The 16,600-nt window shown below is 37.1% G+C and overlaps 2 protein-coding genes across 5 annotated transcripts in view; one reads left to right on the forward strand and one right to left on the reverse strand.

Moving 5' to 3' along the window:
* LOC136032079 (WD repeat-containing protein 7-like) overlaps window positions 1-16,600 on the forward strand; it is a gene marked incomplete in the record, with an annotated part of 230,139 nt that overhangs the window by 124,274 nt on the left and 89,265 nt on the right.
* The window catches only part of LOC136032341 (uncharacterized), a 46,757-nt gene that overhangs the window by 17,740 nt on the left and 12,417 nt on the right, over window positions 1-16,600 (reverse strand). The window contains exons 4-6 of the mRNA XM_065712665.1: window positions 10,521-10,541; window positions 7,993-8,870; window positions 5,830-5,995 (exon numbers count right to left, since the gene is read on the reverse strand). Coding sequence (XP_065568737.1) covers window positions 5,830-5,995; window positions 7,993-8,870; window positions 10,521-10,541 — 1,065 coding nt within the window. The remainder of the gene's footprint in view (window positions 1-5,829; window positions 5,996-7,992; window positions 8,871-10,520; window positions 10,542-16,600) is intronic.

Consider the following 16,600-nt stretch of genomic DNA (forward strand, 5'->3'; position numbering starts at 1 on the left):
TGTGTAAACCTATAGCCAAAATTAGTATATATCTATAGAGAGATACGTAGCTGTTCAATCTGAAAGCTACACGGTGCTGTAAAATATCCAGACCTTGCAGAGAAAAGGAAAAAAAACTGCCCGTCTATTTGCCCCAAAATAAAAATTTGATGAAATAGTTGTTCGGATTTAAGATTAGTGTTCCAGTTTCTGAGACTTGTGGTTTTGCCGATATTTCATCTGCAGCAATGGTGCAAAATCGTGAGGCTTATGTTTTCCGCGAATGAAACATGTTTATCATTTTTATACCCCTGTTACTGCCCAACATACCTTTTTGTTTTCTTTAGTATGCTCCTTACTTTCTTCTGAATTTCCAAGTCTGAAATCTTGGTAGAACCGCGCGAGCAATGACTCTAAGGGTGTGGTTAGTTGCATTGTTTATGTTTGTGACGCAAGTAGAGTGTTTTAATTATGGTTGATTAGCAAGCTGTGTCCGTAGTAGCCGTAAGCTCTCTTGGCGGGAAAAGTTGTTGATGCAGTTTGCGGTAAAGATTGAAATGATGTTGAGTCATTTTTTTACGTCATGATCGACTAGATTATCATTGTTTTGTGTCTGTATTCTTCGTGAAATTCACAGTAAAAATATTTAGATGTTTATTTTATGCTTTTTGCTCCTGGCCGCAAGTACGGTAAACGGTTTTAACTATGGTTGATTAGCAGACTATGTCCGTAGTAGCCGTAAAGTTGTTAATGCAGTTTGCCCCAAGAATGAAATGATGTTGCTTACGTCACGATCAACTAAATTATCATTATGTTGTCTGTATGCTTTGTTATATTCCTGGTAAATATATTCAGAGGTTTATTTTATACTTTATTTCCTGGAATCTTCAGTGAACCCATGGCTCGATCTGGCCACCGTTATCAAACAGTTCGTGGTAACGAACTGTAGTAAGGAGCGACCCGGCTCAATAGTAACCAAAACTCTAAAAAATTGAATTTTGATATCAATAACTACATCAAAAGAATCGCATTTTAATGCTGATTTTAAATATATAAGTTTCATCAAGTTTAGTCTTACCCATCAAAAGCTACGAGCCTGAGAAAATTTGCCTTATTTAAGAAAATAGGGGGGGGACACCCCCTAAAAGTCATAGAATCTTAACGAAAATCACACCATCAGATTCAGCGTATCAGAGAACCCTACTGTAGAAGTTTCAAGCTCCTATCTACAAAAATGTGGAATTTAGTATTTTTTGCCAGAAGACAAATCACGGGTGCGTGTTTATTTGTTTGTTTTTTTTTTGTTTGTTTTTTTTTGTTTTTTTTTCCAGGGGTCATCGTATCGATCAAGTGGTCCTAGAATGTCGCAAGAGGGCTCATTCTAACGGAAATGAAAAGTTCTAGTGCCCTTTTTAAGTGACCAAAAAATTGGAGGGCATCTAGGCCCCCTCCCACGCTCATTTTTCCCAAGTCAACGGATCAAAATTTTGAGATAGCCATTTTGTTCAGCATAGTTGAAACCCATAATAACTATGTATTTGGGGATGATTTACTCCCCCACAATCCCTGGGGGAGGGGCTGCAAGTTACAAACTTTGATCAGTGTTTACATATAGTAATGGTTATTGGGAAGTGTACAGACGTTTTCAGGGGGATTTTATTTTGTTTGGGGGGTGGGGCTGAGGGGAGGGGGCTATGTTGGAGGATCTTTCCTTGGAGGAATATGTCATGGGGAAGAAAAATCAAGGAAAAGGGCGCATGATTTTCTAGCATTACTATAAGAAAACAATGAAAAATAAACATGAAAACGTTTTTTCAAATGAAAGGAAGGAGTAGCATTGAAACTTAAAACGAACAGAGATTATTACGCATATGAGGGGTTCTAAAAATGCTTTAGAATAAAGAGCGAGGTATTTAGGAGGAGATAAATACCTCGCTCTTTATGCTAAAGTATTTTTAGTAATTTCAACTATTTATTCTACGGCCTTTCTGATTCAGGGGTCATTCTTAAAGAATTGGGACAAAACTTAAGATTTAGTGTAAAGAGCGAGGTATTAACGAGGATACAAACCCCCTTGTATACATAATAAAAATATAAGATTATGAAAGTTTGTTACGTAAGTTGCTAATTTATAAGTTACGTATATTTTTTACTAATAAAAACGTTCGTTAAAAATTAAAAGTTCTAGTTGCCTTTTTAAGCAACCGAAAAATTGGAGGGCAACTAGGCCTCCTTCTCCACCCCTTATTTCTCAAAATCGTCTGATCAAAACTAAGAGAAAGCCATTTAGCCAAAAAAAGAATTAATATACAAATTTCATTTTAATAATTTATGTGCGGAGAGCCAAAACCAAACATGCATTAATTCAAAAACGTTCAGAAATTAAATAAAAAAAACTATTTTTTTAGCTGAAAGTAAGGAGCGACATTAAAACTTAAAACGAACAGAAATTACTCCGTATATAAAATGGGTTGTCCCCTCCGCAATCCCTCGCTCTTTACGCTAAAGTTTGACTCTTTGCCACAATTCTACTTTTTAAAACAATTAAAAGCTTTAGCGTAAAGAGCGAGGGATTGCGGAGGGGACAACCCATTTTATATACGGAGTAATTTCTGTTCGTTTTAAGTTTTAATGTCGCTCCTTACTTTCAGCTAAAAAAATTAGTTTTTTTTTATTTAATTGTCTAACTGGAATAACGCTAATAAATGTTGGGTTTTGCAATTTTGAATCCGATATTTTAATTCATATGCTGAAGACTTCGGCAATCAAAAATGAACTGAAATTAGTTTATAAAACTTGGGAAGAAGTTTTTCAAAGAAATGTAAAGAACTATATTGAGACTTAAGACGAGCAGAACTGAAGTCCAATAATAATAGAAAATAAAAACGACCAGGCATTACTACCAAAGAATAAATTAAGCTCAAAAAGGACAAAAATTAAATGAATAATCACATCAAACATAAAGATAGTAGATATTGATGTATATTCAAATAGGTACTCAGGTCAAACATTAAACGACCAGAAATTACCGCGAACAGTCATTTGGCTACTGCCCCCTTCCCCATAATCGTAAATCTTCTGAATTATTTTGGGAAATTTGCGCTTTACAGAAAACCAAGTATATTTTCGGCATTTTTATAAATATAAAATAAAAAAATGAATAAAATCATGAATTTTTGATGGCTGAAATTTTCGTTTAAAAATTCAGTTTATTTCCATTAGTTCTTTCCAGTCATCTTGATTATTATAGTCATTTGATTTTGTTTCTATTTATCGTCGATGTTTGGAAAATTAAAGCCTGCTCTTCAGAATATTTGCAGCGACAGTAGCTAAACTCCTGTTTGTAGTAATTTCTATTGGTTTTAAATGTGACTTGAGTATTTGTTTCAATTTCTACTCGTTTTAGGATATATTTCTTCATCTATATCGGTATGTGTAATCTTTATGTTTGATTTGATTGTTTGTTTGATTTCTGTTCGTTTTACATTTAATCCACTACCCTCTTCCAATTCCTCAAAAACTCCCTCTTCCCCACCTATGGCTTTGTAGTATGAAGTTAGGTATATCAATCTTTGTTTAATTTGAAAATGTGTGATGATTTTAGTCCATATTATAGAAGACATAAAATGGACCCCTAGTCCTTTCGATAACTCTGCACCAGCTCTTTAGCAGAAAGCTAGGTATGCTACGCCCTAAAGTGGAATTACTCTAGGTTTTCTGTCTGGAATAGTAGAGGCACAACTTTGGTCCTTGGATCCTTCAACTCTCCTATTCCTGGCAATCCCAACTTTCAGAATTAGTGTGGGCATGTTGCACCTATTGTAAACCAGAATCATGGACCACGCAAAGTTTCAGTTTATATGATTAGAGAACCAAAGTCGGACAGTCGCCACCTTCATTATTCCGAACTCTTTATTTCTCCATTTCTGAGTGAAAAGTTAGACACGTTACGCCTAGTTTGAGGCAGATTCAAACAAGAATTGTATCCGTGGGGCCAGAAGTACGAAGTGGGCTCTGCCCTCCGCCTCTCCACAGCCAAGCTCCATCACAAACTTTTGAGCAAAAAATGTAGGCTAGGTAGATTTTTTTTTTTACTGATCGACTTGAATTTTACAGGGACGGTCTTCTAGGGCAATAGGGTATGAGCATGGTAGTTTTTAGTGACATATTTTCCTTTTCTGCCCTCCAATCTGCTTGAAACTTGTTGGATTAGTAATTTTGCGCCAGGGAAACAGAGCGGATGGGTTTTCAGAGACTTTCACCACTTATGAGTTCCCACTGCCTTCTATACTTAGGCACAATCAAGACATTTCAGACATTGGAAATTTATAGTTTCATTGCTTGGAGATATCTCCTTTACGAGAGACTTTGGGATACTTCTTTGTGATTGTCGGTCTACCTTTACGCATTTTAAGGCAGGGAAGTTCGTCCTCAAGCAAATGGCTGCGTAATGTTTATAAACGATAATGCAACCCAATTACAAAGTGGTGCACACAATTTTCAAAGATCAGCGTGATACCGATCCTCTACCTCCCTCCCAAACACAGGAAATGAAATTGTAAGTTCAACAAAATCACAAACTGAAGTGGCTTGTAAAAGTAGGAGACAGAGCTCCCGGGGAAAAACTGCTTTTTGGATATCACATTTTTTTTTTATCTATTACTCCAAGAATATATTTTGGCATTTAAACCTAGAAATCATTGCATGTTTTAAGAAGTTTTGCGCCAGTTTCAGTTTGAAACTGCACGCTGTTTGGTTGCTTAAACAATGTTTTCATTCGAAATCAGAAACACAAGTCAAAGAAACGAAAGTTTGGAAGGTGAACTTCAGATAGACTCCTTTGCTCAACTCTCGACTTCATTTTACATACTCCTGACTCTCACTCAAGTCAGAAGCAAAAACTGTATTTTTTTGGCTGTTGGCCAAAATTATACGTAACTCCCAAAATGTTCTGTCAAAATCATTAGTTGGGTCCACACTTTCAAGTCGCGAAGTCAGGCCTTAACCTCTTTTTTGCGACAAATGAAAAACGGTGGCAGAGGAAGAATAAAAGGGGCAAACCCGAAATGTTACTCTCTTTACACAGTAAATGAAGGTACCAATAAACAATAAAATCGTGCGTTGGAACTTCATTGGTAGGCAGGGGGCTACATTTTCTCGCAATGATAAATCTAGTCTGTATTTTACCCACCCTCACCTGATGTTGTTAGTTATTGACTGAAGCCTTCTCTTGCTGGAGTTTGTTGTATGAGACTAAATGCCAGATAATTTATTTACAGTTTAGGCTTTTATTTCATGTTCCTTTTCTTATTTAAAAATTTTTATTTTGTTCTACCGTGTAAGAATGTAATTTACCTGAAAAACATGACAGGAATTCTTGTTCTTGTTGACAAAGAATGTTCTTTTTCTTTTTTAATTTTTTTTTTAATCTGTTCTACCGTGTAAGAATGTAATTTATCTGAAAAATATGACAAAGAATTCTTGCTATATTTCTGTTCTTTTATATTCCTTTCTTAGTGCATCAGTGTTATAAAACAAACATGTTTTTTGAACATGAAGAACAACATAATCCAGAAAAAAATTAAAGTTATTGTATAAATTTTAGTTTATCCCCCTCCCCCTCAAACCTCTTGAACTCTCTTTTAAAGTATATAATCCTTGAAGCAAAATAAAGCAGCTTCTGAAAACTTTTCGAAACCTTATATTTTATTTTATTAATAACATACAGTAAAAAATTGGTCACTTCGGCAGTTATGATAATTTCAAAATAAATTAGATGCTAGCTTGAATATTCTGCGTTCTTCTGTTAACTGTGGATGATACAGGGTGATCTGAATTAAAAAAAAATGCCTCTCTGAATTTTGCTGTTGCTGCATATGCAACTGGAGCAGCATAAATAACTGGTGCAGTGCTGAAACCCGGAATAATATAGGTAGCTGTTGCAGGATAAACTATCCAGCTATAATAAACTGTTGCTGCTGTATAGGTGTAGCTATAGGAGAGTGCGATTTGCGTACTGGACCGACGAGGATAAGTTAACTGAATGCTTTTAATGGTTGGAAGTGTATTTGTTTTCCGATTTCAGGTTTTGATCCTTAGCAGCTTAAGCTGCAGTATAGTCATGTAGTAGTCTCTGTATCTTCGAAAAAAAATATATGTTTTTTTTCTAGTAACTAGGCTTTGCAATACTGTCTTTTCAAATGAAAATTAAAGATGCAGTGTAAAAACTTATTAAAAACTTTTTTCGCATGCTGACCGATTTTTTGCGTTGCGTAGGTATCGATCTCCTGATTCAACGTCTCGGCCGAGAGTGTTATGCGAGGTTGGGGGCAAATCATCTGACGCTTCCCGTGTTTTTCTCGCAGATTCCTCCAGGTAACCATTTAGAGCTGGGTCGAGTTTGGCTGAGCTTACAGAGTCACACCATCGACCCCGTTCCAAACCAAATAACCAGTGACATCAGGACTCGAATCCCTGACCTCAAGATTTCAAATTTCAGGATTCCAGTGTAATTTCAAAATAATTTATTTAGTAACAGCAAATTAGAAAGAGAATCAGATACTATTGCAGCTAAATTAATTTAGGAATAAAATACATTTGGGCTCGAGCAGTTTGTATTTTCCTGTCTATTGGCTAAAGTATTACCTGGATTCATAACTGTCTTAATAAGTGTTGCATCTGTGATTGATTGCGCTGGAAGAGCCGGAGCAATATATACAGCTGAAGTAGTACAAGTAGTCAGTGAAGCATGGGCAACTGAAATAATATAAAGAACTTTGCCGCACAAACTGATGGGCTACGATATACTGTTAGTGCAGTATATGGGAAGCTGTGGAAGAATGGCTTTATGTAATGGACTTGCGAAGTGACGACGAATGAGTGGTTTTGACGGTTTGGAGTTTTTTCACCGTATGCTTTGAGGTTCCGTGCCTTCGGAATTTCAATAACATCAAGATGTCCAGCCTTAGTAGCTTTGACTTTGAAAGATCATTTGAAGCAACACAAGAACCATTGGAGTCAGCGACGTAGTTGACATTGACCTTTTCTCTTCTGGATTTATGTGTGGATAAATTCCAGCAAAGTTTCTTAGTACATCTCTCATTTTTTTGTGAAATTGACCTGGATGAGCTTATCCATAGCCAGCTTGTCCAAGTTCATTCTGAAGATGATAATGGCTTGCAGTAAGTGTTGAGACTAAAGGCATGGCGGAACCTGTTGATACCAGCTCTGATGACTTTAAACTGTTGCCACTTTTGTAGCGTAGGGGTAGGAAGCGTATGGATATGGTACATGTCTGGAGATGTGTGGGTAATACAATGGTTGGAAAGCACGGTTGCTTTATATGAAAGAATTAACGGTTTTTGCTGCCAACATAGCCAGTAAAATTTCCTTAATAGGAGAGAACATTTTTTGTTGCTCTTATTCTAGAAAAGCTTTTCATGCTTAAGAGCTCAAAAGCAGCTCTTATTTATGTGACAATGTCGCTAAAGTACTCTTTTTTTGTATGATAGTGTCGGTTCCGTAAATATATAGAATTTTATTTCAATGAGACTTCACGTTACAAAATAAATGTGCCAAAAAAAGACAAATTACCCAGGAAATATCAAGAGTTAATGGGAGAAATCGTGAACATGTCAGAGAGGGAGGTGTACGCGCCTGAATGCCTCACTTCTCTTTCAATGCTATTTGTATTTCATTGAAAGAAAACCTTCTCAAACACTTCTAATGTTGTCTTCAGCTGTTCATAATTTCTACCAAAATATAGAAAGAAAGTCGATCGTATATCTATATAGTCGCTATTTTATTAATTAAGTAATTAACACAACCAGATTTCAAGGCGATTTTTCTTTCCTTTTTGTAGCCCAAGATTGTCTTTCGAATGAACAGTCAAAGGCATAGGGTAATTTCGCAAAAATTTATTTAGAAACAACAAAATATAAAACAATCAGTTCTTTTGGCAGTTTTATTTATTTAGGAATAAATTTGGTGGAGGCTCTTGCAGGATTGTTAGTTCAGTCTACCCTGTAGGATACAGCATGACCTGGATTCAAAACAGTTTTTGTCAGTGTTGCTTCTCTGACTGGTTGCACTGGAAGAGCTGGTGCAGCATAGGCAACTGGAGCAGTATAAGTAGTAGGCTTAGCATAGGCAATTGGAGCGGCGTAAGCAGTTGGTGCTACGTAGGCAACTGGGGCAGTGTAAGGAACTTGTGCTGCATAAGCTAATGGACTACGATATACTGACGGTGAAGTGTATGCGTAGCTGTATGAGAATGGATTTATATGTTGGACTGGTGAGGTGAGAATAACTGAGCGTTTTCGACGGTTTGAAGTCTGTTCCTCTTCTGTTTCTGCGTTACGTGCCTTAGCAGCTTCGACAGCGGCGAAATGTTCAGCCTTAGCAGCTTTGACTTCTGGTGTATCTTCAACAGGAGTTGGTTCGGCAGGTACTTCAAACACTGGGGCTGTTGGGGCAACTGGAAGATCGTTTGAAGCAACACGAAACCCGTTGGAGTCAGCGACGTAGTTGACACGAACCTCTTTCCCATCCGGGTTTATGTAAGCATAACTTCCTACGACGTTACCGAATGCATCTCTTGTTGCTGCATGGGATTGACCTGGATGAGCATACCCATAGCTAGCTTGCCCAATTTCATCTTGAGAATGATACTGGCTTGCAGTATATGCTGGGGCTAAAGGCACGGTGAAAGGTGTTGCTATAGATTTCAATTCTGCTGACTTAACAACTTTTGTCACTGGTGTGCTGTAGGGGTAGGCAGCGTATGGGTATGCGCCATACCTGAAGTATGGGTAAGACAATGGTTGGAAACCAGGGTGACCATATATGAAAGGCTTAGCTGTTGTTGCTGCCAAAACAGCCAATAAAATCGCCTGAAAAAAAAACGCTTTGATCAGAAATATCAGAAAAACATTCTGATATTTTTGGACAGCTTATCTTGCCTGAGACATTGAAAAGATAAAAAATTGTATTTATGTTTATATATAAAATAGAATCAGTAACGTACGTGTGAAGAATTGTATTTTTGATTCTGCTTGACATTTGAAAGAAAGTGCCCAAAAGTCAGTGGATTGTAGAGAAAACCTTAGAAAATCATGGGGAAAATCGTAAAACTTTCGAATTTTTATGGGGGATGTAAGAGCTCAGAAGGCTTCACTTTTTCTTCAACACTCTTAGTTTCTCATCTAAAGAGGTATCTCAAGAGGTAAATGTGATTCTAAAGCTATTAAAGAGTTTTGAATCCTAAGTTGCTAGAAATCATCCGGAAAGAATTAAATGATTTGCTTGGTAATTTTTTCTATTATTATTATTATGTTATTCTATAAGAGTGAAATGTTTAACCTTTTGCTGTCCTTGTAATGTTGTCCTTGCCTGTTCATAATTTCTACCAAAATGTAGATAGAAAGGGGAAAAAATGGAAGAAATACACGAATCAGTGCTATATAAAAGCTCATTGTTTGAATGGGTTAAGTTGAAACTTGCACAACCATAGATAACTTTTAAGTCCGTAATTCTGTTTTTAATGACCAAGACCTCTATGTGCAGTTATGTAGCTTTTGGTAGTGTTGGGGGCCAAATAAAAAAAGAGACCTCGGTGAAAAATCAGAAAAAGAACTAAAAATATGTGGCATTAAACAGCTTAATATGTTTTACCTTTCCTTTGAATGTTTAGTTGTTTTGTGAATCAACATATTGTTAATTGTTTAATTTTTACTAGAGATAAGCATTTTCAAATTCAAATAATTATATTTGCTAATTAATTTTCATGGTTTAAATGGGGCAACACTGGTGAAAATGTGACAAAATAGTAAAACTTCCTAATTTTTAACCAGCCGATAGAAAAATCTTAGATGGCTTTATTATGGCTTTATGGCTTTTATGGCTTATTATGGCTTTATCGCACAGATAGACTTAAGATGGGTTCAGGGGGTGAAACCTCTCTTCAGGTTGATTATTTGTATTTTCAACTTGTTATCTTACTTGTTACGTTACATAATTTATAAGTGGCCGTCCCCCTCCCCTCCCCAACCAATCGCTGATCTGAAAACAACTACAGTTATGCTTTACAACGAGTATTGTTTTCTCCGGAGTAATTTTACAAGTAAGTCGGTTTTTCGGATGTTCAACAGGGAGCAAATATTATTATTATTATTATTATTATTATTATTATTAATATTGTTGTTAGGCCAGAAGGCTAGTGGCAAGTAAGCATATCTCGTTATAGAGATTGAATACTGTCAGTAGCTTTCACTAAAAGGTGACTAATTTCATTAGTAGTTTGGTAAGTATACCCTGTTTCTTTGGCTCCAGGAAGGGGTTGGAATTTATTTAGTCTGCTCAAACAAAAGCTGGCATTTGAGGAAAACAAAAGTAAAAGAGCGGTTTTCTAGGAAATCTTGACAATGAAAAAATGGCACTGGACCAAGCATAGTAATGAAATATTTTAAAAGGATTCCTTGCAAGCAACGGCAAACTTTCATATGAGTGAGGCTGTGGAATTCTAAATATAGTATTCAGCTTACCAAAGTTTTCATGACTCTTTGCTTAAGTGTTAGAAACTCAGAGGAAAACTCGAAGAACTGATGCTGTCATTGCTATTCATTGCGGTTTATATATAATGCAAGATCCTAACGGAGTTCAGAGAACTAATGGGTGTGGTCACTAACTGTAGAGACGCAAGTCCTCATCATGACGAACCTATCCTGTTGAGAATTAGGTAATATCCACGTTGTGCTATTTTAAGGTGAGGTGAGGTTAAGACCTTGTTTGATTTCTGTAAGGGGAGGGATTCCTCAGTTCTTGTATAAGACGTTTCTACCTGGAAAAGTTTTTTTTTATTCTCCAGAAAACTTGATGTGGACTGACAACATATTATCCTAATTTGGTCTTTCAGGGGTTAAGGATAATTCTGATGTATTGAAGGAAGAGGAGGTGCTGTTCAATTCAATTTGTCATGATTTCTGCAAAGGGGTAGTCAGACCGCAAACACAATTCTTTAGAAATAACAGATTTATGTCTATGTGGAATCCAGTTGTCTCTTTTTTGGAACATTATCTCTTTTGGGCAATAGATCTGGGGCTGGGGTAACCAAGTTTTTCTTTTTCGTCATCACATATACCAGAAGGGAAAGTTGCATCCCAACCAAACTTGTGATATTTTAGTGTTAAGCACATAGTTATGCTCTTCTATGGTCTATAATTCATCTGGCCTTGTTGGGAGTTTGGAAAGGTTTCGAAATGTCGTTTTAACTTCCTAATTACTATCAGCCGAATTCAGCTGAACCCGATAAACAGTGGTTTTACGTGTCCTTGATAGATTTGACCTCTCTGAGGCGAATTTTTGTCATTTGCTTCCATCAGATCTTAGTTTTTAATATAGGGATTAGCATCCAGGATTTATTTCGTGTTTTTGGGTGTTTCGAGTTCGACCTAGTATCCTATACAGTATTTGCTCCTAGAAAGAAATGCAATCTAAGCAGAGTTTTAAGTCTTGTTGTTTTTTCTTTGTTTTGTATGTTTCTTCAGATTTGTGTTCTAATCGTTTCGTGATTGGTTGATAGCCCCAGAAAATTGTTCAGGGAGTCACATAGAATAAGACAATAAGGTGAGGTTTTATCTAAAAATAATTCTCACAAGTAACCTACGTAATCAAAATAGAAACTTTAAATCAAATCCAATAAAAAGTGCATAGAGAGATCTGTAAACAGTGATTTTCAGTGTGCCCGCTTTTTTGTTCCCTCGTGCAAATAAAACTTCTTTACGGAGTTGATTAAGGAATTTGCCTTAGGTCCACACTTTAAACGAGTTTGATTTAAAAAAAAGTGGTTTTTTTTTGCAAGAGCCAAGCTGATGCCTCTTTCTGGCTGAAAGAACATGAAACGGAGATCAACACGCTGGTGAGACTGTACAGTCCATTGACGTATTCTTATTATTCTTACCTGAGACCTCTTGATTTGTGATTAAATAATAAAAAAAAAACAAGTTTTTTCAACTGCAAGTAAGGAGTGGCATTAAAACGAACAGAAATTATCCCGTGTATGAAAGGGGTTGTCCCCTCCTCAATGCCTCGCTCTTTACGCTAAAGTGTGACTCTTTCTCGCAACTCTACTTTTTAAAACAACAAAAAAACTAGCGTAAAGAACGAGGCGCTGAGGAGGGGACAACCTCTTTCATACACGGAATAATTTCTGTTCTTTATAAGTTTTAATGTTGCTCCTTTCTTGTAGTTACAAAAAACTTATTTTTTATTTAATTTCTGAATGTTTTTGAACTGATGCATGTTTTGATTTTGGCTCACTGCACATGAATAATTGAAACGAAATTTGCATATTAATTTTTTTTCGGCTAAATGGCTTTCTCATAGTTTTGATCGGACGATTTTGAAAAAAAAGGGTGGGGGAGAAGGTCTAATTGCCCCCCCTATTTTTGGTCAAAAAAGGCAACTAGAACTTCTAATTTTTTACGAACGTTTTTATTAGTAATAAATATACGTAACTTACGAATTAACTTTCGTAACGAACTTCTATATTTGTATATTTTTATTACGTATATGAGGGGGTTCGTCCCCTCGTCAATACCTCGCTCTTTACACTAAAGCCTGAATTTTGTCCTAGTTCTTTAAGAATGACTCCTGAATCACAAAGGCCGTAGAATAAATAGTTGAAATTACTAAAAATACTTTAGCGTAAAGAGCGAGGTATTATGGAGGAGACGAACACCCTTATATACGTAATAATTTTTGTTCTTAGTAGGTTTTAATGCTGCTCTTTACTTCCAGCTGAATTTTTTTTCTCATTGTTTTTTTTAAATAATGCTAGAAAATCCTATAGCCCCTTCATGGAAATTCTCTTTCCTCATGATAAATTCCTCCATGGAAAGATCCTCCCACGCAACCCCCTCCCTCGACCCACCTCCCCCCAACACGAAAAAGTCCCCCTGAAAACGTCTGTACACTTCACAATAACCCTTACTATATGTAAACAATGGTCAAAGTTTGTAACTTGCAGCCCCTCCCCTGGGGACTGTGGGAATCAAGTCGTCCCAAAAGACCTAATTATTAGGTTTTTCGACTATGCTGAACAAAATGGCAATCTTTGAATTTTGATCCGGTGACTTTGGGAAAAAATGAGCGTGGGAGGGGGCCTAGGTGCCCTCCAATTTTTTTGGTCACTTGAAAAGGGCACTAGAACCTTCACTTTCCGTTAGAATGAGCCCTATCGCGACATTGAAGGACCTCTGGGTCGATACGATCAACCCCTGGGAAAAAACAAACAATAAAAAAACACACAAAAAAAAACAAATAAACACGCATCAGTGATCTGTCTTCAGGCAAAAAATACAAAATTCCACATTTTTATAGATAGGAGCTTGAAACTTCTACAGTAGGGTTCTTTGATACGCTGAATTTGATGGTGTGATTTTCGTTAACATTCAAAGACTTTAGGGGGTGTTTTCCCCTATTTTTCAAAATAAGGCAAATTTTCTCAGGCTCATAATTTTTGATGGATAAAAATAAACTTGATGAAACTTGTATATTTAAAATCAGAATAAAAATGAGATTCTTTTAATGTAACTATTGGTATCAAAATTCCATTTTTTAGAGTTTCGGTTACTATTTAGTCGGGTCGCTCCTTACTACACTTCGGTACTACGAACTGTTTGATGAGAGCCACAGCATACACTACTACTAGCATTATCAAAACTGCTACTACTAGCAACTCATTGCAGCAGTGTAAATTCAACAACAGCTTAACATGGTCTTCCTTAACACCAACCTTTTTAAATTTAAATGGCCTCCCTTGAAGTTCTGATTTCCTTTAATTCATTTCTTATAAACTCGTCCCACTCCATTCAGGGCCGACATGCATGATTAGGTCCAGATGGACGGCAAAGAACCACAATCTTTAGCAATATCTCATCCGTAATGTGACGCCTAGAACCATCTTAATGTTTCATTCATATTAAACTAAGAAGGTGGAATCAAGCCATATTTTTCATTCAGCTTATTTTTTGATATCCAATCAACCAAACGTGTTCCTAAAACTGTCCTTTGACAATTTCTCTGAGAAACATCCAACATATCTTCCTCAATCTTTCGAAGCACTCGCTTTTCAAAGCCAAACTTGACTATTGTGTTTGCGGCGGCTTCCAATATTCTAATTTTGGCTCAACGACTAATAACCTTATTCTTCTAAAATGTTCTCAACTACCAGCAAAACACCCTGTGCCTTGGCAAATCTGATTCTAAATCTTCACTGCATCCACCATTTCTGCTAATTATATTACCCAGGTAAGTCAAGCTATCCACTTCATTGATTTTGTTGTTACCGAACATCATCTCTTTGCTCTCATTTATTCCCAGTTTAAGTGGCTCTTTTCTTCTTATCATTTGTTATTAAGCCTATTAGTCAGAGCGCCAGATTCTGTATATCGCTTATTTCGATTAGTGCCCATGCTGGAAGGTACAAAAATGTTATGGGTGGATCCCATGGTAGTCGACCATGCTCAAAACGAATATCGTAGGGCGTATGTTCGCCGTTGGAGCGTTTCTGACATATAGGCCAAAAACACCAAATTTGGCCTATAATGGGGCTCGATGATTCTAATTTTTTTTAAAAGATAAGATTGGTCAGTTCCAGCGTACTCTTACATCAATAGAAAGAAGAGGCTACACGAATATGATTGTTTGAAAAAAATTTTTGTTTGAAAAAAAAAGTACACTTTACTGCGGTTTTAAAAAAAATCAGATTTTTGTCAACAAATTTCTAACAGAAAAGCTAAAAACTGGAAATTTTTTCAAGGAAAAGTTTTATTATATTCAAAAAGAAAGCCCGTTTAATTCCGAACACATTGAGCTAAGAAAAAAAAGTTAAAATTATTGTATCTGGGGGGTCTAACTTTTTTAGCAAGTGTACCCGATAATAGGAATTTTGTTTAGTAACCCGCTACCTAGCGGGAAGTTGATCGATAACCTAAGCAGAAGAAATTGATAAGCAGATGATGAAAAAGAAAAGTGAGTCAGGTAGGTCAAGATAAAAAGAAAACCGTTACTTCAGGTTGATTCAACATGTGATTCTGACGCAAATACTGATTTACTGATGAATGATAACGAAGAATATGACACAAATTTGGAAGATCAAAAGAAAAAAAATTGAAAGAGCTATCAAACGATTTGCAGTAAAGTCTCGAAGGAAAATATTCCTAAAAGCAAAATGTTTTACTTGCCTTTCCTTCATGAAGCACCAAACAACCGCGCAACAGTCAAAAAACCTCTGTGGACGTTCATCGCGATAAGTAAAGCTGTAGGATGTGACGATACGGTGGTCACGCAAGATCTCTTCATTTATCAGCTAGCACAGGGAGTGAAAAGCAAATACCCGGATCACTTCAAGAACGTAATCCTACGGATGGGGAGCTTCCACCTCCTGCTCAACTATCTCAAGGCAGTTGGTAAGATAATGGACAGCTCCGGACTCAAAGAGATTATAGTGCAGGCAAAGCTGCTGCTTCCTGGTGCTTGCGAAAAGGTATTTCAAGGGAAAGGCTACCGAGCTATCAATGCTTACTGCATACTGTACGAGGTGTTGCTAGCCCTCTACTTGGAGTCCTTGGAAGAGTATTACTCCGAAGCACAAAAAGACTTATCCCGTCTGGACCAGCTGGGTAGTGCCATTGAGTTATTCGGGACTTCATTGACAAACGGTGCTAACGCGTGAACTGCACTTCAGGAGGCAAACGATACCTTAATCACTTTGGCTCCCATAATGAATGCCTTCGACACCCTTTGAAATGCGTCGCCCACGTTTGCTTTCTGGCGGCAGTTCTTGAAAATACTTGAAATAGCGATGCAATTCATTCATGCTGAACGAGACTGTCGCTGGGAGTCTCATGTTACAGAAACTGCTCGGATGTTGCCATACTTGGCGGTGGCTGACCATCGTCAGTAAACAAGATATCTCATACAGTACCTATCAGACATGCGAATTTTACCACAAACCTTTCCTGATGTACACAGGTAGTTCATGAAAGGATACTTCGCAGTGAAGAGAATGCACACCAGGTTCACGGCCACCTTGGCCGATCAGATACTGGAATGTACAGTGAACAAGGATGCAAAGACGACGGCCGGAATAATAGGAAAACAAATGGATGAGAGACAGACTGAAGCTGGGATTCTTACCTTACCGATTTCTGCTGCCATCAGCAATGGTTTCCTGCAAGTAGTCAACGTATCCACAGAGGTGTTGAGACATCCTGAAGGCAATCAGTCGACGACGACGCAATTACAACTTTTGCGAGATGGTGTTCGAGACATTTTCACTACATGTGGCTATCCGTTCAGCAGAGTGGACTTCGACCTAGTGAATATTGTGACGTCAGAAGTTGTGGACGATGAGAAGATTGTTTCTGATATTACTTGCGTAGCCACAAAAGGAAAAGAGGTGGTTGAGGACTTTCTGTGTAACAGGAAAGACGATGTGAAAAGGTTGCACTACGAACTTTCTCTTCAGAGAGAAAAACTCAGAAAGTGAAGGGTGTTCCTAGAACCAATCTCCTGGGCTCTGAAGTAACAGCCTTGAAGAGAATCATTATTGCTCAGTTGA

Source organism: Artemia franciscana, chromosome 10 (genome assembly GCF_032884065.1).
Source record: "Artemia franciscana chromosome 10, ASM3288406v1, whole genome shotgun sequence".
NCBI lineage: Eukaryota > Metazoa > Arthropoda > Branchiopoda > Anostraca > Artemiidae > Artemia > Artemia franciscana.